The 21654-nt window shown below is 42.1% G+C and overlaps 1 protein-coding gene across 4 annotated transcripts in view; it reads left to right on the top strand.

The window, feature by feature from the left end:
* The first annotated feature begins 3261 nt into the window (after positions 1 to 3261).
* Positions 3262 to 21654, top strand: part of nrg1 (neuregulin 1) — a 56732-nt gene continuing 38339 nt past the window's right edge. For 3 of the 4 annotated variants that reach the window (XM_062554257.1, XM_062554255.1, XM_062554256.1), the window contains exons 1-3: positions 3262 to 3476; positions 9064 to 9238; positions 9828 to 9949. In XM_062554257.1, coding sequence (XP_062410241.1) covers positions 3389 to 3476; positions 9064 to 9238; positions 9828 to 9949 — 385 coding nt within the window. In that variant the 5' untranslated portion in view covers positions 3262 to 3388. Of the gene's footprint in view, positions 3477 to 9063; positions 9239 to 9827; positions 9950 to 21654 lie in introns of those variants that run through there. The other variant, XM_062554259.1, reaches the window with a different exon arrangement.

Here is a 21654-nt window from a genome sequence, read left to right as displayed (position 1 = left end):
AGGTATACCTTACCAACATTGTACATTTTTCTAGGGGTGTTTGCTGAACTCTTTAGAGTCTTCCTTTCTACGTACAGTATACTGTACCTTGGCCATACCAAGAGACTGAATCCACATTTTTGGCTTAGATTATTGCTGTTCATGTACTGTAGATCTCAGCACGTATGAGATGAGTTAGGATGGACATGACCACACAGGTGATCATATTGTGGCGTTTGCCGCTATTACTTGAAGTGTCATTATGGTTGTCACAGCCACACCTCACATCCTCTTTCATGAAGCTTTCATAAAGCACGCGCCCAGAGAGCACACAAGCACCGTTCCCCCAAAACACACCCACACTCCCAGAAAGGGGTGGTGCCCCAACATTGGCCCAGGTAACACAGCCTATAGTGATATTGTACATTAACGTGCCAACACATGACATTGTTGAACTTAGACATGCTACAATATCAACAAAAACATATGCCAGTCAAAGTTGGAGAAGTTATGAGTATGACGTCTGTGGACACCATGTTACTTGTAGATTCGGGTTTTAAAAGGATTAAAAGCTAATTAATTTATTCTGATGTTTTTATATTTATAAAATGAAGCTAGAAAAATGTAATGCAATACATCCTTATATATCCTTATATCTAAAGCCTCTGCACAAACAATCTAAACGGCTTCCTACCAGGGCATCGGACTTCTCCAGGTAGATTTCTGGATGTGTGTTGCAAGCAACCTCCTTGACTCCTCAGTGTGCCAGCTTGATTTCGGCTCCACTGGTTGTGACAAAGAATGTGATTTCAAAGGCTTTTTGCCTTCCGGTTAGTTTTTTTTTCTCTGTGCAAAAAGCATGGCATAGAGTTAAAGTGCTGTCACATTTGAGATTATTAAGATCCGATGCTGTTGCTGCCTGGACAGGTACATTACCCCAGTATTTCCCCACAAAATGTGGTTGGACCAGAATGTATGCTCGTTAAATCAAAGGCATAGTAAATCTGTCTATACTATAATAGTCTTACTCAAGGCCATTCAGGGGTAATTGCTGAAACCTGGCACGTTTGAACTAGTATTTAGTTATCGATCAACTAACCCTGCTTTTTTTGCTGACACTGCACAAAACTAACAATAACTTTACACAGTGGTCATTGCCCTTGGCTGTGATTTCTGAAATCATGTATATTGTTTGATTGGAATATTCAGTCTCTGTTTTCTCTACATTCCTTGACAGCTACAGAGATTTACTGTATATGTGTATGATATCTGAACATTAAAGTAATGAACTGTAACCTTGTCCGACCGACCTGCCTTTAATTCACTGGAAAATCAATGTTCTGCAATATTTTAAAATCTGCTTTAACTTTATGCCCATAATTGCAGAACATCACTGTACTATACAATTTCTTTATCAATATGCTTAAAGAATTGTTAATTTCAAACAATTAAGCGCAGTTCCCAAACTAAAAAACAGGTGAACTACGATATTAATTCTGCTCGCTTTAGGATGAACTTTGCTATCTGTATGTCCAGATGACACTCCTGTGTTCTATTCAATATCATACAGGGATCTTCCGTGGGTGGAATGCATTACGAATTGGCCATGGGATTCAGTTTGTACATGCTTCAGACGATTCCGTGCCACCACAATACTGTGTTAGCACGCTCCCTTCTCTTTTGTGTCCTGCACATTCCACAGTCCATTCTGTATTCTTATTCTATTTCGGGGAAAGGTATATTTCTCTGTATGTGACACAAGAGGAGGGGCCTTGCCAGGAGGTACCCCAAAGCATAGGCTATCTGGAAGTGCAAGTAATTACCCATGTCTTTGGTTCAACACGCCCACGTAACGAAACTGCCAGATTAAAGAAGGAACAGCCTTTCTCAAGGATTACCTTTTTTTTTCTGGAACGTGTCACCACTTGAAGAGATGGCAAGATTTAGGTAGCCTATCAGAGAAGTACAATTCAGCAAGCAACACGTAACAAAACATAACATGATTTGTGCTATGATGTGGTTGTCATGTCACTGAGGATGATCAGTTGGACAGCTTTGTGAAACAGCACAGTTCTGTAGAGACATGCTACAAGTGGGTATATTTAAGACTTTGTTTAACTAGGGTATGGTATGGCAAGGTATGGTGTACAGTAAAATTCTTGAGTGCATCACATAGAATGGCTCTGTGGGAAGGGCCCTATAAGAAATACAAATGCAATAAATAATCCCCTTTTTATGGAAGAATGTACCGGAGTGCATTATGTTTGAGTGTTTGAGACTACAACTACAATCAGGAAACATCTTCTGTGTTAACAAAACGTTCCAGACGAAATGTACACTAATTTACATATTTGAGCTTCATTTGTCAATCCCACAGGGACACTGAGTAGATGTTATCGATGTTAACGCTTCCTCCTTAGGACAGGCCTGGTCTAGTAGTAGTCCTGACTCCTGACGTCAAACTTCCTTTCATGCATTCATTGGTGTACAAGAAGATACTGTATGACTCAACAGCTTGCACAATGCTTCACAATAGTGAGAATTGGAATCAAACCTGTCTTTTAGAAAGTTTCCTTCTCATGCACATAAATAATAACAGAAATATATTTGGTTGTACAAATTTAGACTGAAACTACCATAGATTTAGCTCACAATGAGATTAGCTTTACCGTTAACATCAGAATGTAGAAAATAATAATATAACCCAGTATACTGTATGTTTGTAGAACTGTTCATTATTCACTCATTAATTATATTTTGTCCTAGAGGTGAAGTCATTCAACATGTATTACCTTGTCCTTCAGTAACTTTTGGTAACTTTTGGTAACTGAACATATCCGGAAGTGGTTGTGACATCTAAACTGTGAATACTTTGTGAGTAGTTGTGTGTAGTGTACTGTCTCCTTTCCATGTATGTTCACCTGCCTATCTATAGCCTAATCAGTTTTTGTCTTTGAGGGAATGATCAGCATACTGTACACAATACTGTGCCATGTTTCATTCATAGGCCCCACTGGTTCTGTGATAACCTACACAAGACTTAAAGCAACCTGGAACTCTTGGGAGGGTAATTGTAACTGGTTATTAACTGAACTTTTACTCACCCTTAGACTTTTTTTTTTTTTTAAATCGTTTTGTTACAGATTTAGCTACACTGAAGAACCACTCGGATATAGTGATGCATGTTTAGATAAACGGTCAATCTCTTGAGCAGACTCCTCCCAATCTTGTAAAACACACGCGTCCTCCTGCATGGTCACAAGTATTCAACAGTTCGCTGGAGTGACTGCACCTTCTGACAAAGTTAAGTGCGAACCCCAGACAAGAGGCAGGTTGATCTTAAAGCGAGGAAAGTACGACGAGGATATTGAAGTTGACCAGTTTTTAACGCCTTAATTAAACAGTTACAATGTCAGATAAGAAGGGTAAAAAAGATAGGAAAAATGGAAACGAAAACGGCAAGAAGGACCAAATTAAACAGGATAACTCTCCAACAGGTATGGCTTTTAAATAATTTGCTGTAGACGAAAGGTGCAACACCTTTACTCGTTGGCAAAAAAATGTATAACTGTCGTTTCAGTTTATGCGTTCAAGGACACACGGCTTCACGTTACTGATCAATGCTCCGACGATTAGGGCAGGTGTTCAATTATTAGCCACGCCAACTTTCTTTCAAACTTTAAGTTTACAATCAGACATGACGTCTACCGGGCTGAACCATTTTGCAGTGAAAAGTAGTAGCCTACTCTCGTCATTAGATTAATCTGCTATAGTGACACAATTTTATTGATTGATTGACAGTGAAAGACGCGTTCTGGAACGGGAAGACATTGCGCACGAAGAGTCCTGTTCAATGTGATGTGTCTGTAGGCTACCTGGCCACTAAAGTTGCACCTGTGACGCCCGGTGTGGGGAGTGAAATTACTGAGTGGCTATGAAATACTCCAACTTTAATAGTAGCCTACTGAAATGCAGTAGAAAATACTTTGGGGCGACTTATACAGTTTTGATCTAGACAACAAGTTAAAAACGTGGCCACACCACTCTGGCTACCTCTGTGACAGCTGTGACGTTAGTTAGTGCGCGTGCATTCTGTCAAGCATGTTGGCTAAGTGATGTCGAGCTCTTTACCCTGACCAACGTATAAAACTTGAAGCTAAGATAAAAGGATACACCATGAATAGTGCATGTTCATATTTTTTCAGGTTCGTTTTTTTTCCCTATTAGGCAGACTGTCAGACATGTCATATGCAGTAAACCAGGCCTGAATTCAAGTCTGAAATTGTTTCTTGTCAAAGGAGTGGCAACATTTAGGTATGCATTTTCTGTCTTGTGACTGAACATTTGTTAGAATGAACATGTGGTGCTTTGGTAGCAAATGTGTTATGGTCTTTGGCAGCTTTCACACAGACAGGTTTATTTCAGTACTGATAAGAGTCACAGACGTCCATTAACTTTTGGGAAATTAGACCACATTAAACTGATGCATTAATTTGATATAATAAGGTAGACCTAATATTTTGGCATAGGACTCAAGCTGTCATACTTGAGCAAGAAGGGTAACTTTCTTTATAGCTTTAGTCAGTTGTTATAAACCATTTGTGGCATACATTTGTGTCTCTTTTCTATATATCTTAATTTCCCATAACTCAATAATGTCAATAGCAATAATGTCTTTGTTTTACTCACCATAATTTGTGCTGTTGAGCACAGTGTTCAGCTACAAGATCAGGCATGGAATGTCACTGCAAAATATCACTCAGGGTCCAAGGTGGATCAGTGACACTATTTCCTTCTATGTATGGTCACATTTACTCAAAACACCATACAGTACAGTACATGTAGATCCAGTTGTCTTCAATCTGTCTTCATTGCTATTGGTGAAGAGATCATTCCAGAGTGTAGCCAAACAATTTCAGCAGTTTCTTAGGACAAATGTATATTATCTATACCTAATGAGTGCTCTGAAAACTCGTTAAGCTATTAATCACGTGTCAGACACTGAAATGGCACCAGAGCTTAGAGATAGCCATGGTACCTACCGCCCACCCCCATTTAGCCTGCACACACACACACACACACACACACACACACACACACACCACACACACTTCCAAGTTCCCACTGGCCCCTCACCAATTACGATATCAAGAGGAGCCCTTCGTGGAAACATCAGGAAGAGCTATCAGTAACCTAGCGAGTCACAATAGTCCTTGGAGGGGGCGTTTGGAGATGTACAGAGCCCCTATACTCTGTCTGGGCTCAGTATTAGATCATGGAATTCCTCACTTAGCCGAGCTGCATGGCTCGGAATGTGGGCTCTGATCCGTGTAAATTTGCGGTCTGAAAAACGCGTCGGACTCCCCCAAAGGGAGCTTCTCCATGACATAGGGAAGCAGCTGGAACGGGGGCTTGGGCCCGACGCAGTAACGGCACTGAGAAAACAAAGGAACTGGCCGCAAATGAAGTTATCCCCCCTTGCAATAGAAACGCTTTTATGGCCACACGGTTCGTTTTGAGGGGGGTGGGTGGGGGGGGGTATTAATGGAAAATGGATGCTCTCAGTCCACTTCATGCTACATTACCGTATGACCCAGGGGACAATAACTTCGCTGCTGTTTTGGTTTAATGTAAATTTCAGTGAAAACATATGTGTGATTCAGTACAGCTTCATGTAATTAAGTCACCGGTGAACATAACAAGGATATAATAAATATGACAAGATCTGTCTGAAAAATAAGTCAACCTGTGCTGTTAGACCTTAATTGCGACTATAGAGCTCAGAGAAGTTACACAAGAGAAATATTGACTTCCCAGCCTTTCTAAAATTAGATTTCTTTGTCAAAAATTAATTGAGCACTCAAAATGAATTGGCATCAGACTTTTACAATAATTCTTTCACTGGCACTTCCTCAGGCAACAGTCGAGACTTTTTCAAGTCCCCATTGTTTATTCTAATGTTCCAGAGGCCCTTTTGCTTCTGGAATCTGTCATGTCTGGGGTCCTGTCAGACCTACTGAGTGACATACCTGAGATGTTTCCTCGTTATTGTGGTCAGACCATGACCAATTTGTGCTATTGTGCTCATATCACTCTCCAAGGCGTTCTTATCAGATCGGTTTCATTCAAGAAAGCGTTCCAGTTTGGGTTGGGCAGAATTGTGCCGTGTACTGAGAGTGAAAGTAATAGCTGTGACTAAGGGTTTTGTTGTCTGATCCTCTATCTATTCACAATAAGAACCATGAATACAAAAGCTGCTTAATGTGATGGGGAAACCCTAGTCATTCTTTGAACTATTGCCAACTCAAATGTTGTGAGATTGCACAATTCTCAGGTAACTGTAGGCCTGGCCCAAAGAAAATTACTGTCTGATTAGAGGGTAAGAAAAGTTGGTGACATCTCTGAAATGATACCAGGGCTGGTTTTGGAAAGTGGTGATGTTTGCAATGGATATGATTTGCGGGTTCATATAGCTATGTGTGTTATATGAGACAACCCTATAAGTATGGCCATTCTTATCAGAAACCAATATGTACAATAGCCTGTTTGGAGGGGGCATGCATGGAAGGGTTAGCTGATTTTTAGGTATCCGTTTTTTAAGTCAATGGCAGCCTACTGTACATGCAGACTGATGTTTATATGGCTGACTATCTGAATTATAGACACACTCCATCTGAGACACACTGATCAAGGGCAGGACATTTCGTTTTTGCATTGTAAATATACACATTAAGGATTATCCTGGAGAATATTGTATGATTATATTTTTGTAGTTTTTGTAGCAGAGAGAGACACACACACACACACACACACACACACACACACACACACACACACACACACACACACACACACACACACACACACACACACACACACACACACACACAGATACAAAGAAACACACAGACACACACACACAAAGATAGAGAGACAGAGAGACAGAGAGAGACACACACACAAACACACACAGACATGTAGACACAAACACCCAATGGGGTCCTCCCAGGAGGATCCCTCTGCCGGCAGGAGAGTTTCAGTCGAAAGCTATCCAGTGTGTCAGTACGGCTCGCAGCAGTGCAGCTTGCCTGTGGGTGGCTTGAACATCTCTTCCCGCCAATAATTCCAAAGAACTGGTCTCATCAACAGCTGCCTGACCAAAACCGTGTTCCAGCGCCAAGCACTGGTGTCTTGTTACACAGCCCCGTTTGAATCAACATTTTACAGATTCTTCCGCTGCCTTCTTATTAAAACATGTTAACTGTTGTGGGCAAGTGAAGTAGGGGCATTGTTAGGACGATGTTATCAAAGGCAGCTGCGAGCACTTGAGTAAGGACCACTCCCGGGTCTGTACTGGGAGTGGTCCTTCGCTCTCGCGGTTTGTGTATCATGTTGAGCAACTCTTGGTTTTGGGCTGTGTGCGGTCATGTATTCTTCTGCAAAGCACACTGCTGATATATGGTGTTACATTTTCACTTATTCATGTTCTGGTGTCTGTGAATGAAGTTAGTTGCAGATGTATATCCATGAGCTTTGTTGGCCAAAAGCCAGTTTCCATAACTAAACTCAGAGTGATTCTGTCATTCTCTTCAGCTGTTTCTACAGGACTTCAACTGATGCATACTTAACCTCTCAGCAGGGGAGTTTTTAACATTACATTATAGCAGAAGATTCTGTTCCACAACAAATTGTAAGGTTCTAAAATTCCATGTTGAATTCATTGTAAGTTTCTAAAATTCAATGTCGAATGAACCCAGGAATTCCTTAGAATGTTCCGTTTCCAACATTCTTGTCACACCGGTGTGATCATAGATATTCTGTATATGTCTAGTCTATGGGTGTGATGGTACGAGCTGAAGTTAATAATGCTATATGCAATATCAGTAACACTCTGAATAGAGGATACCTTTACAAACCACTATGATCTGCTGTTGTGCTGAAGTGCCTGTTTTCATGAACGTGTATGGCAACTTATGACAACATGCTGTGGCTAGTGTATGTGGTTGGTCCACACCTAAGAACAAGTTTTTTTTCCCATGATTTTGAGTATCCGTTTTCTCATGAGATTAAGCACCATTTATCTTTGAAAGTAGGGCACAGGGCTTTCCATTCAAGAGCAAAAAACCCTAGAAACCAGCCTCCCATTCATATTGCATGAGAGTGCTGTCACTGTGTCACCAGTTTGCACAGATCCCATTTGAGGTAGATGGTTCTTTTACTTCTTCCAAGTTTATTAATTGACAGTTTTCCGTGACTGTATATGAAACTAGTACAGCAATTGGATGCAGATCATATTCATGGGTTGTCAGAGGCAATTGTAGATCCCTCCTGGCAAAGTGCCTCAGGGAATACACAGGCTTTGAAGATGGTTTGTTTGTGAGGAGGCCTCTTGGCCCTGTAAGTTTAACTTTGCTGAGAGAATGTGAAATATGCAATATCTATAAAGACAGTGTGTTATTTGTGATGTCTGGATCTTGAGCAGGATGTCTTTTTTTTTTCCTATTCACTGATAGCGCATCTTGTCTAACGATTATGTCTTGAAAGTATGCCTGGGTCATGTTTTATGGTGATAGGTGGATTACTCTTTTGTTTTCCTCTGTAATTTGAGTCCATGTTGAGGCCTTTTTTAGCTTTCAGGGACTGTTTTTGAAAAGGGGTAAGGGGATTCATTGTTCTCATGGGATTGCAGAATGTTTGATATTTGCTGAAAGGATTGTGTGGCATAGTGGGTTGCACAACAGAGAGCACTCAGACAAAAAGCTCTAGCTCAAGCTGTTGGCATGGAGAATATCTACAGTTCATGCGTTTTGCTTAAGAAAACGGAAAAAAAAGCTTGAACTGTTACCTCTTGTGTTCTCTCTCTGTGTCAAGCTAATCTCGATCATGAGCCATGGTTACACTTTGACAAGGACCGGATACTTCAAAGGAATTTCTGAGAAAAGCTAAATGGGGGGAAAGGGTGCAATCTTGTGCAAGGGTGCAATATTTGCATGCTTTCTCAGGTTTGACATGGGCAGTGTCGTTATTATGGACCAGGTTGTCTTAATGTTCCTTAATGTCTTAATGTTTCTCTTTCTTTTCCAGCTGAGCCCAAACTGAAGAAGATGAGAAGTAAGACTGTTGATGTGGGCAAAAGAACAGCCATCTCTTGTGAGATCGAAGCTGGAAACCCGCTGCCCAAATTCAAGTGGTACCGAGACGGGATTGAGATAACTAGCAAAAACAAACCCAGAAATACAAAGATTAAAAAAAAGAAAGGGTAAGTCCTGTCCTCTCTTCTGTATGAATGCTAACTCCATCTCTTCCAGTCGTGTATCCATACTAACAGCAGAGGCCTACACCGACCTGTGTAGAGTTTTCAGGCTCGGAGGTTAGAACACAGCACTCTCCCACATTCTATTGGGAAGTGAGTCATAAGTTAATAGGTTACACCATCGGCATGCTGGGACTGTGCTAATGTTATTTGCCCTCACACCCACCACTATCTCGAGCATACCTTAAGGCACTGGACACCTTCCCCTTCACTCCCCTGTCAGTCTGTGTGGGCAGAATATATTTTTTGATCCCTTGCCATCAAAACCAGACAGAAGTTACTGAGTCTGTTTGATTCAGATCAAAAAGATAGCACCAAAATCTGTGGAAACTTAATGTTTGTTATACTAGAGTAACAAAGTTATACCGGAACAAATATGTTTGATAAAGATGAAAGCCACAATGTTTGATAAGATACTGAAAGCCACAATGCATATCTAATTAGATGTTTTTAAACAAATATTTTGTGTTGTGTCTTGGAATGGACTGTAGGGTTTTCTCAGTGTCCTATGTCCCCTTACTGTTTGTGTTTCCAGTGGGAGGATTTCAGAGCTTCAGTTCAAAAAACCCACAGAATCAGACACAGCCACTTACACATGCGAAGCTGTCAATAACCTTGGGAAAACCAGCGCCACCGGAAATCTGACAGTCATCAAAGGTAAAGGCCTAAAGCAGCTGTTCAAACCTATTGCCATATCATCACTCTCTCATGTCAAACATTGGCCAAACTGTTGCTGCATCGGAATCAGCAACTTAGGCACCGGTTATGTTATGTTTTGCCATTCCCACAGTGCTGGTGACATGTCTTTTGGACAGAGTTTGAGTCTATGACTGTCAGGAAAAACAATTCCCAGTTTGGCAATTTTCTGCATGATAACAATGCCAGGTCTGAGACATTTTTATTTTGCAAAAGCCAAGACATAGTCTCGTAAAACTAAAATCTAGGTTAAGTTTCCTTGTTTGTCATGCTTGGATTTACAGACAAAGGTAAGTCTCAGTGTTCAATGGATCTTAAAACACTGCTGATATTGGGAATGAAATACCGATTATTTGAGAGGAATTTAGACATTACATTTATTACACGTAGCGCATTTATGAGTTTGGAGTATACCTCGGTAAGCTAAACTGCACCGTGTCATATAGCTTGTACTTGTACCCAGATAGACATTTTTTATGTCACGAAGGGCATTTATCCAAGATATTTTTGTCATGACCATATGGCACCGGTCAGTACACTTCATTTGCGTCTGAGTGTCTGCAGCCTTAAGAGTCTTTCCAAAAATCTGATATCCATCAACCTCAGTCAGACAGTTAAAAACCTCCACGGACCATTAATATCACAGGACAGGTAAATGGGTTCTCTTTCTGGGCCCTGTTCCTTCAGTCCCTCTTGTTGCAATTTTGCAGCATTGCAAGAGTGATCAGTATTCAGGCCTATTTAATCTGGCCACTTAATCACTTTTTTCAATTAGCGAGTAGTACTTCTCTGACTGGCTGCCAGGAGAAAAGCGCCATTTCATCCTACTCCTCCCTCCGGCATTTAGCATGGGAAGGACAAGCCGAGCCCCGGCCAAGCTGTGAATGCTGATCAGTGTAGCCAGCTCCCTCCCCTCGTCTGCCTCCTCCTCCGTCTCCGTCTCCTTTGGATTGACAGTGGCCAGACTGTGTAGGCATTAAAGCTCTGGGTCTGCTGTCACAGGTACGATTGAAAGGTTACAAGGTGGAAGACTGAGAGAGACAGAGAGAGAGAGAGAGAGAGAGAGAGACGGAGAGAGAGACAGAGAGAGAGAGAGAGAGATGTGTTGGGCAGATTTTTCTGCCAGGATTGTTCCAAGATATTTGCCATTTAGCAAGGAGTGTGTAAAAACATTGCCGACGGGGTTTTGTTTTCTTGTTGTTGGGCTTTTGGTGTTCTGAAGGACAGCAGTGTTTTTATCCTTCTGGTTTAAATAGCAGTTCAACAATAACTAGGTCCTATTGTCATATTCATTCTATTAAATTTTCTATTTCTGATGCATGCTTTTCTTTACATGTTATACATTCCGCATGATTAACTGTTGTGATTATGGAGGAGGAATATTTTGGGATTTGGGAAGTGAATAAGCATTTTAATGCTATTGTGTTACCACTGAAAGAAGCCATCAGAATTCTGCCGTGCTGATGCAAAATTCTATGGCAACTAAACGGGGGGGAATATAAACACTTGGAAGCTCAGCCATTTGAGTTACACATAGACCTGCTTATTTTTAGCACAAGGTTACAGTTTTATGTGTCACCTTTTCATCCTCACCTTCATGGCGCTGTTACCTGGCTGGGTATATTCAGACGCACAGGTTCAAGGAGCCATGCTGTGCAGTGAGGGCACTTTTGGCACCATGAGTGATGATCTCCGTGCAGCATGGAGCAGTAATGGAATTGCCTACTGAGATGGCACTATGAGGCCAAAATCCCATAGGTTGCAATCGTGACTATGGATAACCTTGAGGTGTGGCACAAGATACTGCATTTATGTTTCCCCAGAGGTTGTGGGCGTGGATGTGTGGGCTTGTGCAAGGAGGGGGTAGTAGTGTGTGTGTGTGTGTGTATGTCAGAGAGAGAGAGAGAGAGAGAGAGAGAGAGAAATGGAGATGGAGGGGTTTTGTTATGGGAGTAAACAAGTTTGTGAGAGCAATTTGGGCTTTTACCTCCCTTGTTATTGTAACAGAAGAGGAACTGCAGTATAAAATGGTCGTGCACATTGCTGCAGTGCACACCGATTCCTTTAACTAGATCCAGGTTTAACAAATTCTAACAGTCTCAGATGATCATGTTCATGATCATGTCAAAATGTTCATACAATAGTTTTTTTTTTCCTTTTCATTTTTATGCTCTACTCGACTATATATCCCTACAACATTCCCATGTAAGAAAGGCAGTGTTGGTCAAGTTACTTGGAAAAAGTAATTAGTTACTGATTACCGATTACTTGTCCAAGAAAGTAATCCCGTTACTTTACTGATTACTTTTTCCCAAAAGTAATTAGTTACTTTACAATTACTTTACTTAGTTACTTTTCAAAAACACACTAACTAGGCTACACAACCTGAATATGCTATAAAGCAATACACCTTTCAGCCTAATTTTATTCTTTCTGCATATTCCATCATATAAAATAGCATCAAATGCAGTGTTGTGCATAAACGAGTTCTGTTAACTATGAACTGCATGCAACACATTTGTAAATAAAGAACGTGAATTCGTTCAGATTATGTGAAATGAACAACGAGCGTCACTGCTGAGTTTCAATTAAACGTTGCGCAGTTAACCTGCATGTCACGCTCCAATCTTTCATCGATGCTGCGGATGTAACAGAATACATGCTGCATTGTTGCAACAATATTCGGAACGGGCGCGCTGTCGGTGGTAAAATAAAAACAGTAAGTCCTGCGACAGCGGCTCACCCCTCACTCAAACATACATAGATTCTGTAGCCTATAATTAACCGAAGAGTCGGACCTCCGTCTGGCAAACCTCATAGGCTACCGCAGGGGTTATGTCTGAAAGCGACTACAGAGAACGCAGATGATACAGGCTCTATTATTTACGGACATTTTGCTCATTGTCTCGCAAAGACTCCGACGGTACAAACTTAATTATGTCCACCGAAAACAAGTTTGAACGTCAACGACCCCAATTTCGAATTTGAAAAGACATTTGAGTTGAAGCATCAGTCCAGAGTGAAAGCATAAGTCATCCAATGAAATGAAAGTAGAAAGAACAATAAAAGTGAAGTAAAGATATGCAAAAGAAGTCCAAGTCCCGAACTATGGGAAAAGTTTAGGAAAACCCCAACTCACGTAGGCTATTAAATGCAGCATGGTCATGCTCTCTCCTGCACTCTGTTGTCTCGTCTGTTGTTTACATCTCTCGCAATGCGTTGTACATTATACTGATTGTCACCAGGCAGTCTCACAAAGCAATTAAAATCGCAGTTTAGTAACGCAGTAACGCAGCCTAAAGTAACATTAATCTAATTACTGATTTTGCCATTGTAATCCCTTACTTTACTCGTTACTTGAAAAAAGTAATTGGATTACAGTAACGCGTTACTTCTAACGCGTTACTGACCATCACTGAAGAAAGGTTAGGCTCTATGTTCTTTCTGGGAATGCCAATTTGATATGAAACAGAGATGCAGGGATTGGTTTCCAAAAGACAGGTTAATTTGCTAACAAAATAAATATGCCACCCCCTCCCCATTTCCTTCTCTGGCAGGATAGTCCTCCGCTCAAAATGAATACATGACTCGCTTCAAGATACTATTGATTTGTGGTCCTGTGTCTGAGTCGTTTCCTCTCTAGGTTAACTATGTAAGAAGCCATTTCTGGCAACTTGAAACCCCAAGAAGTCATTAACCCTTCCTAAGATGTCCTCTGTATTCATCACAGCATTTCATTTGGCCCATCCAGAGGAGGTCATTTCTCCCTTTTTTTGCAAACACATAATGATCTGCATTAGTCTTTTCGCGGAGGGGGAGAATTGATGAGGCTGAGTTTTTAGTTATGTTCCTTAACAGACTCTGACCTCTATAGTCACCTACAGTGATTAATGCCTTCACTGGCTTTCATTTTTATGCTCGCCGTTTTGACAGTATCTGTTGCAGATACTGTACTCCATGCCATGCCCAGTCACTGTAGTTTCATTTCCATGAAAAGGTCTGTTGGCTGGTTCTGTACCATTGCATCCTTGCACGATGTGATGTATCTATTCACGTCGGGGAGGGTCACGAAAAGCAGGGTCATAGCTCACACGTATACCTCTTGGTAAAAAGCAGATTTGAAGGAATGAGCTCACCCAAAAGTCATGTCTTAATACTCAAAGCGTGATTAGTCAGGGTCGCCCGAGCCACTCATGGGGCTGTTGGTCGTAACACCAGACAAAAAGTAATGGCTCAGGATTGCGGACAGTAGACTGCTCCTGTGCCTTGAGTTAGCACAGGTCCAGCTGCACAGCGGTGTAATATGTCTCTCCGGACAGCTCCGTCTGCAAGGCAACGTCAAGATGTAATGTCTGTGGCATTTGGGGAGCTAATGCCGTTAATTAAATACCATACAAATGTCATACTGTTTTTGTAAGCTGTTATCTACTTGGGTTTTGTTTCAAGTAGAACATGCAGTATTAATAAAATGTCTAGACAAGCGAGGCTTTCTGCTGGTAGGTAGAAACACGGATCCAAGCACAGCTGGTCCATGGGAGTCGTTAGGGGCATTGTGTTTCTTGTGTTACTGTCATGTCCCATTTTTGACAGCTTAAATAGTTGACTTTAAAAAATAAATCATTACCATCCCTGGTAACACTTTTTTTTGTGAGTAACACACAGAGGCTTAATAAACTTATATCAAACTGCAGATGTTTTAAAAAGTTGCGCAAATCTACTTTTGGAGGTTGGCAGTCATCCTCTAGTAGTTTTGATTTTAATGGAGGGTCACGTAATGTCAGCATAACATTTTGTTGTTTTGACTGCCCTTGCTTATGTTTTGTGTCACTGAACTTCTATCCAGTTATGTTAGTGGAGAAGCCCGAAGAAACTGTTGCAATTAATAGACCTTAGTTAGCACAGCACAAACCAGTCCAGTAAAGTGTGTTTGGCGTCTTGTTTTTGATCCATTTCCACATCAGTGCCTTGGAATATTCACTGTTCACAGTAATGCTTTTTGAAGTCTGAAATCCCACCGGCATTGTGTGCTCATTTTTTTTTTCTTCCTATTTCTTCTTCTTTTTTTTTTTTTTACTTTTTTCTTCTTGTGCGCTAGTGAGCCATGGTGTCCAGCAGCTCTCCATTATTCACGCTCATCCCCACGCTTTCGCTCTCTCTCTCTCATTTAATGCGCTACAGGCTCCGCTTCCACAGTGGATGGGTTGTGCTCGCTGCCAACACCGCTGTGTGCACCAGTATCTAGGCTTCAATTACCACAATAGGCTTATGCAGATGCCTTGATGCAGCCTTGAAGTGTCAAAATAAAAAAAGGCACAAAAAAAGCCAAGCCAACCCCCTTTACATTGTTTTTTATCTTTTGCTTTAAGAAAAGATAAAAACACGTTTTTTTTTTGTTGTCCCTGCTGAGATGTTAGCTTTATTGTCCCATTTGTGAGGCTGCCATAAGTTTTGCTGAGAATGTTTCTGTGTGTGTTTCTGTTCATATCCACCTTCTGGAGATGATTTCAGATATGTAGCTATTGCACAATACTCTGAAGAGGAAATATGACATCTGTTTTGTGCTTTTTTTTATGAGAGATCATTTCTTCCAATGACAAAAATGACAAAGGCAGGCCTGGTGTTCTCCCTGAAGTGATGTGAATGCAGTTACTTCTCTCTTTTCACCTCTAGAGAATGGCCACAAGTATCACAGGCCCAGTCGCTGTAGGGCCCGTTACATAATCTTTTGATATTTTGAAGTTTTTGAGGCACGAAGCAGATTAGGGATGGCAACAAGTCAGGATCTAGCAGTAATTTAATGGTCTTTCCAGGCTGTTTATATGATTGCAGTCCTTAGTGTCCGTGCAAGCTGTGGACTTAATTCCTGTGCCACTGGAATTGATCCTTTTTTTTAACCAGCACAGCTCGAGGGCATGTGTATGTGTTGAAACTGCACAGGGAGGGTGGGCAGCAGGGGCAAAGTAGGGAGTAAATTCACAGTCACGCCACTTCCTTCCGACTGGTTGCCACTCTGGGTTGAGCACTAAGAGAGAACACGTTGTCCTTCCGACACTACATAATTAATACCAGAACAGCCAGCAAGATAATGGTGGAGTTGCACCTGAAGGCCATTCTCAGACAGGGAAGAAGAGTGCAGTTGCAAAGACATCGAAATCCATGAAGTTGCTGTTTTGTGCTTGTTTACTTGAGCTCAGGCTGCGACTGCGAGTCTTTTTGGATTTCTTTAAGGATCTCATGGCTTTTCCTGGAAGGCACAAGGTTGCTACAAGCACTATCTCAGGAAAGTTAAATTCATTAAACACTGTCATAAAAGGCTTAAGACTGATTTATTTATGAGGAATTATGAGGTGCAGATGAACATTTTGTATTTGTCTTATGCGATACAATGCAGCAGTATTTGCCTATGAATCTGCCCATGGATGATGTGGCTATAAATGTGATTAACAATGACAAGTCTTTACATATTCAAGCTACAATGATTTGTTTGTTGTTTTTGTCTTACATAATGCATTGTTATTCTGGTCGTTTTGTCATTTAAATCCTTTATTCGCATTAAACTGGTACTCTCACTGTCACCATCATAGGCTGTTTTAATCTGGGTTCTGATGTTTATAGATGAAGACTGTGTCTGCAGGACAACACAGTCATTTAGAGACTTTTTGCCGTTTTCCCCTTGAAGTTTGCTTGTTTGGCTGTCAAAAAGAAAAGTGGTCTCCCCGGCTGTGCGCAAAGAAGTTCGTGCCACTATTTCAAGTCTTGTTTTGTTATTGCTCTCCCGTGGTTTCTCTCTGTAATGCTGTAATTGGTTTGCTGGTGTGAATGAGACAAATCAAATGTCTCCCAACACCACTGAAAACAACAAGAGTTTGTTGCTGTGAAAGAAAACCGCGTTGATAAGTTGACTTCTTCTTCTTCTCCAAGACTGGTTCCTCAAGTCTGAAAGCTTAGTCTAAGTAACTAGTCTAACTAACCTTTTGTGCTGAGCACCCGCTGGTGCTAAAGGTTGACATTACCAGCCATGATATCATGGTGAAAATTCAGTCGTTATTTTCACTCCTCAAAGCCAGCCAGGCGGGTTCCCTGACGCAGTACTGCATCATGCAGGAGCTGTCCGATGAAGCAGTGCTGAACCCTGCAATCCTCCCCCCCCCCACCACCACCACCACGCCCCCGCCCCCACCCCACCCCCCTTCTTCCTGCGGTGGTCCTCAAGGGCCTCGGTAAAGAATGAGACAGTGTGTAGTGAGCATTAATGATAATGGGTCTCTCTCTCTTCTTTCTCTCTCTCTCTCTGTCTCTCTCTCTCTCTCTCTCTCTCTCTTTCTTCCTTTCTCTCTCTCTCTCTCTCTCTCTCTTTCTCTTTCTCTCTCTGTCTCTCTCTCTCTCTTTCTCTCTCCTCAACTGAATGACTGACTTCCTGCCCCGAGCTCCATTACAGGCACAACTGGGACGCTGCAGATTGCGCATGTCAGTCGGCCTCGCAGAGGTCTTCTGCACGAGATGAATGAGTCTTAGCCGGAGGCACCAGCCTGGCGGGTGGTGGTGGGGGGTCGCAGGGGGCGGTTGGAGAGGGGGAGGGAGAGGTAGGAAGAGGGCACTAACACACACACAGACACACACACACACACACACACACACACTTAATTCTGCCCCCTCACCGGTGTCACTGTTCTGTCTTTCTCTGAGTCACCATTAAAGCCTTGCACTTAGGTTTCATTTTTTGCAAAACCGATTCCATTTTATTAGCTTTTATTGTGTGAAACCACTATAGTAGTGCAATGTATACAAAGCTGTATACTAATAGTATAGTAGTATATCGTGTTCTACTCAGATACCTGTGTAATTCTTGCAAGAGTTGGAAAATATAGTGTTATTGGAGTAAAATATATGCAAAAGTAGTGTGGGTGTGGGGGTGATGGTGTGGTTGTATGGTCACAGACATTCAAAGCATCCTATACTTTACAACCCATCTGTAGCCATAATTCACCGTGAATCACTTGACAGGCTCTGATGAACGTGAGCCCATCTCTCCCCACTCTCCCCATTCAATCCTGTCTCGTCTCGTCTCGTCTCGTCCCGGCCCGCCAATGATATTGTGCTCAGAACCAGGGTGGAAAGCGTGCAAACTCCTATTTCTCTAAAAGCTCCCTCATTCTCCCTGCGTCAGCAGACAAGGCTGCATTATTGAATTCGAGCCTGACTCCGAGGCCCTGCCGCGATGTTTGTTAATAAAAGTTATGCCTCACAGTTTTTGGCAAGACCCGCCTCTCATCTCCTAATGCACGCGTAACCTTCTGCGCGCCACCAGGCAACCAGCTTTTCTTTTTTTTTTTTTTTTTGTCTTTCGCTCTGCACTCTGTTAGTTAAAAAAAAAAACCCTCTGCACTGGGATTTTTCTAGGTCAGGTCCCACAGTCTCTCTTATTTGCCTTAAATAATTCATCAAACTTCCTGTAAACGGCAGAAAGAGGAAATTAATTTAGTCCCTTTTAGCTGGCCATGTAATTACCACTGCCAAAGACTTCCGTTTTCTATTTTCTACGTATTCCTTGAACAGGACACAACAGCATCTTTGATGTAGCTGTCCAGAGAGAAATATTTATGGAATGTGGCCTTTTAAATACCATAGTCCCAAACCACACTACAGTATTCTTTAATCTTATTCAGAGCCATTCTACATTTCTGTAAGTGCATACTGTAGTTTCCCATAAAATGTACAGTAGCAGTCGGTTTTCTTGGGCTTTATTTGCACAGCAAATCTGATGTCTTGAGCTTCACTGGCGGCACAGTTGGCAGTCTCTCCTTTGTGGCTAAGCCACTGACCTTGAGTGGTTTTACTGTAATTTGAACCACGGCAATTAATTAATCCACCCTACTGTATGGCTTCCGCTATTAGTCTTCATTCTGTTTCCCCAATTCATGCGGAACATGCATAACATTGATGATATACCTGGCACTGCGGATTACTGTCAAACTCAGATGTAATTGTAAACGTAAGAGTTTGTCATTAGCTGTTTTTTTAGACCACAATTAGTTGGAAGGTTAAAATGCAGTCAGGATGCCACTATTGCCAAGGTGCACACTATTACTCTCAAATGTGCTACTGTATAAAGTGAAGAACAGTGGTTTCCTCTGATATGAATTGTATGTATGATTACATTATTTACTACATTGGAAATACAATTAATATTTCATCCTTGAGAATTTGTGCATGAATGGTCAATTCCATAGAGCAATTACAAAACCACTGAAAGCATCATGTTTGACGAGTAATCTGTTTAGCACAAACACAGTTTCTCACACAGCGCAGCGTAAAATCCAGGAAGGAGACCGACATCAATACTGATACAATAATCAGGAAGCCTCTGCGGCCGGTCATTCAGATTGGAAAGGGACCCTTCATGTGTTTACAGGCTGCCGCCATTGACCCGACCTTTAAACCCTGCTCCGCCCTTTTTAAAGCAACCTCTTAGACAGCAGCCTATTAGCGCCTGGGAGGGTGTGGGGGGGGGGGGAGCTTAACAGCTCACAGGGGGATTTCTGCCGGTCTATCTGCCACCCTCACAACCACAGGAGAGGCGATTGAGCTGAAAGCCAGCCATGCAAGTGTGGATTGTGTGAGGCTGTGTTAATCCGGCTCCTGTAGCTCAGGAGCAACTAGTTGAAGACGAGGTTTTGAGGCCAGGGAAGGGCATGTGTGTGTGTGTGTGTGTGTGTGTGTGTGTGTGTGTGTGTGTGTGTGTGTGTGTGTGTGTGTGTGTGTGTGTGTGTGTATGAATGGGTGTGTGTGTTGGAAGGGAGGGGTTGGCCACCCCTGTGCTAGGATAAACAGACATCCCATTTCTATGTGATTTTCCCATCTCCCTCTAGACAGTTTATCGTGGCGTGTTTTGCGTTGCTACTGTAGGCTTGTACAGTAGGCTGCAGCCTGAGGCATATGCCGTTGAGATTTCACTTCAAATAAATCTACAAGCATTCTTTAATGATGCCATATTTTGTGTAGGATTTCTTTACACCCCACTTTACTTTGCCTTCGTTTGATACTCAAAAAAATTTCAAAACCAGCTTGGTTGGTGCAAGTGAAGTAATGACTGAATGAATTAATTCAGAATTCCAGGATTAAAGTGAGTCGAGACTTCATACAATTTCTAAAGGTGGCTTTAACCTTTTATGGTTCCCTGTTATGTAATGAATATTGTACCATGACAGCTATGTAATGGATCATCTTCCTACGTATTAGTGCATACTTATCCAAGATAAACGGGTATTATGTACTGACCGGGTATAGCCAGATACTGATGACACTTCAACACATCTCACTGAGTGATTTCATGGTGAGCGCTTTTGTTCTAGTTAAGCTATTTAATTATTTGATGTATAAAGAAGCAGGCTTTTAATTAAATCACGCCATCACCACCTTGGGCTACAGCATGTAAAGAATAACTTTATAGTTATTACCTCCTAATGAGCGCTCGTGATGGCCAGAGAGAGGGAGAGAGAGTGCAGCTGGAAACTGGGATTTTGCTCCTGCCTGGATGTGGAGGCACCTCAAGGAGCCTGCTCCTCATCCAATATTTATGTCCAGTCGATTGCGCTTCCGGACAAGCTTTAACGGTCCCTTCATCCCCTGAGTCAGCGCTACCGTGCTGTGTGAGACCAAATATGATTATGAAACTGAAGGGGGACAGACATAGTATATACAGAACCAAGCCGTAATCTGCCAAGCCACGCGGAACCAAAGAGGGCTCAAATGTATTTACTCTCCTTTAATCATGTATAGTGTAATTATAAAGTATGAGATGATTTGATTTGACAACCGCTGCTTTTTTTCAAGACGTTTACAGGGCGTTTACATTGACGTGTTTTTATTACGCATTTGTTTTTTTGTGTTTTTTTTTTTGTATTTTCTTTTCATTGGAGGGGCTAATTAAGGTAAAAATCTTGAGTGGTGCTCAACCGTGATAAAACAATAATGGCGTTTCTCAGGGGATGTATCACATGTCATGGTGACTGGTGAAGCACCGTCCCCTGACAAAAGAACATATATTAACATAATCAATGGCTTGAGCAAGAGCAGGAAGAGAGTGAGCAGGAGAGAGAGAGAGAGGGACAGAGAGAGAAAGACAGCGAGAGAGGGAAAGAGAGAGAATATGAGGGCAAGCCATAGACCGTCTGTCTGCCTGCCTTTGATTCGTTGCCTCTCCGCTTAATTGGATCAAGTACGGACTTGCCTGGCTCGTACGCTTTGTGTTTCAGAGTGGGAGCAGCCTGGGAGAGGGAGTGACATACCAGGGAGTGAGAGAGAGAGAGAGAGAGACTGAAACTGAAAGAGTGAGAGAGACAGCAGAAATACAGAGAGGAAGAGTGAAAGGTGGAAGAAAGAGAGAGAGAAAGAACAAGAGGAGAACAAGAGGGAGAAGAGGAAGAAGAAAAAGAGAGAAACACAGAGCGAGAGAGGGAGAGAGAGAGAGAGAGAGAATCAGGAAGAAGGGGGAAAAGGAGGGGTTGTGAGCAAAGATACAGTGGGAGTATCCTTTCATCCCGTGCCCATCCTTCCGTGTTTGTGTTGTGTTGTGTGTGCGTGTGCGTGCATGCACGCTTCCTCACCTCCGCTACCCGGTCGGCTGCTCCCCCACGCTGCCCGCTCTCGGCTCTGAGGCGAGGAGG

Source organism: Sardina pilchardus, chromosome 14 (genome assembly GCF_963854185.1).
Source record: "Sardina pilchardus chromosome 14, fSarPil1.1, whole genome shotgun sequence".
In the NCBI taxonomy this organism is placed as follows: Eukaryota; Metazoa; Chordata; class Actinopteri; order Clupeiformes; family Clupeidae; genus Sardina; species Sardina pilchardus.
The sequence above is the reverse complement of the archived record's forward strand: the minus strand, read 5'-3'. Positions and strand labels throughout refer to the sequence as shown.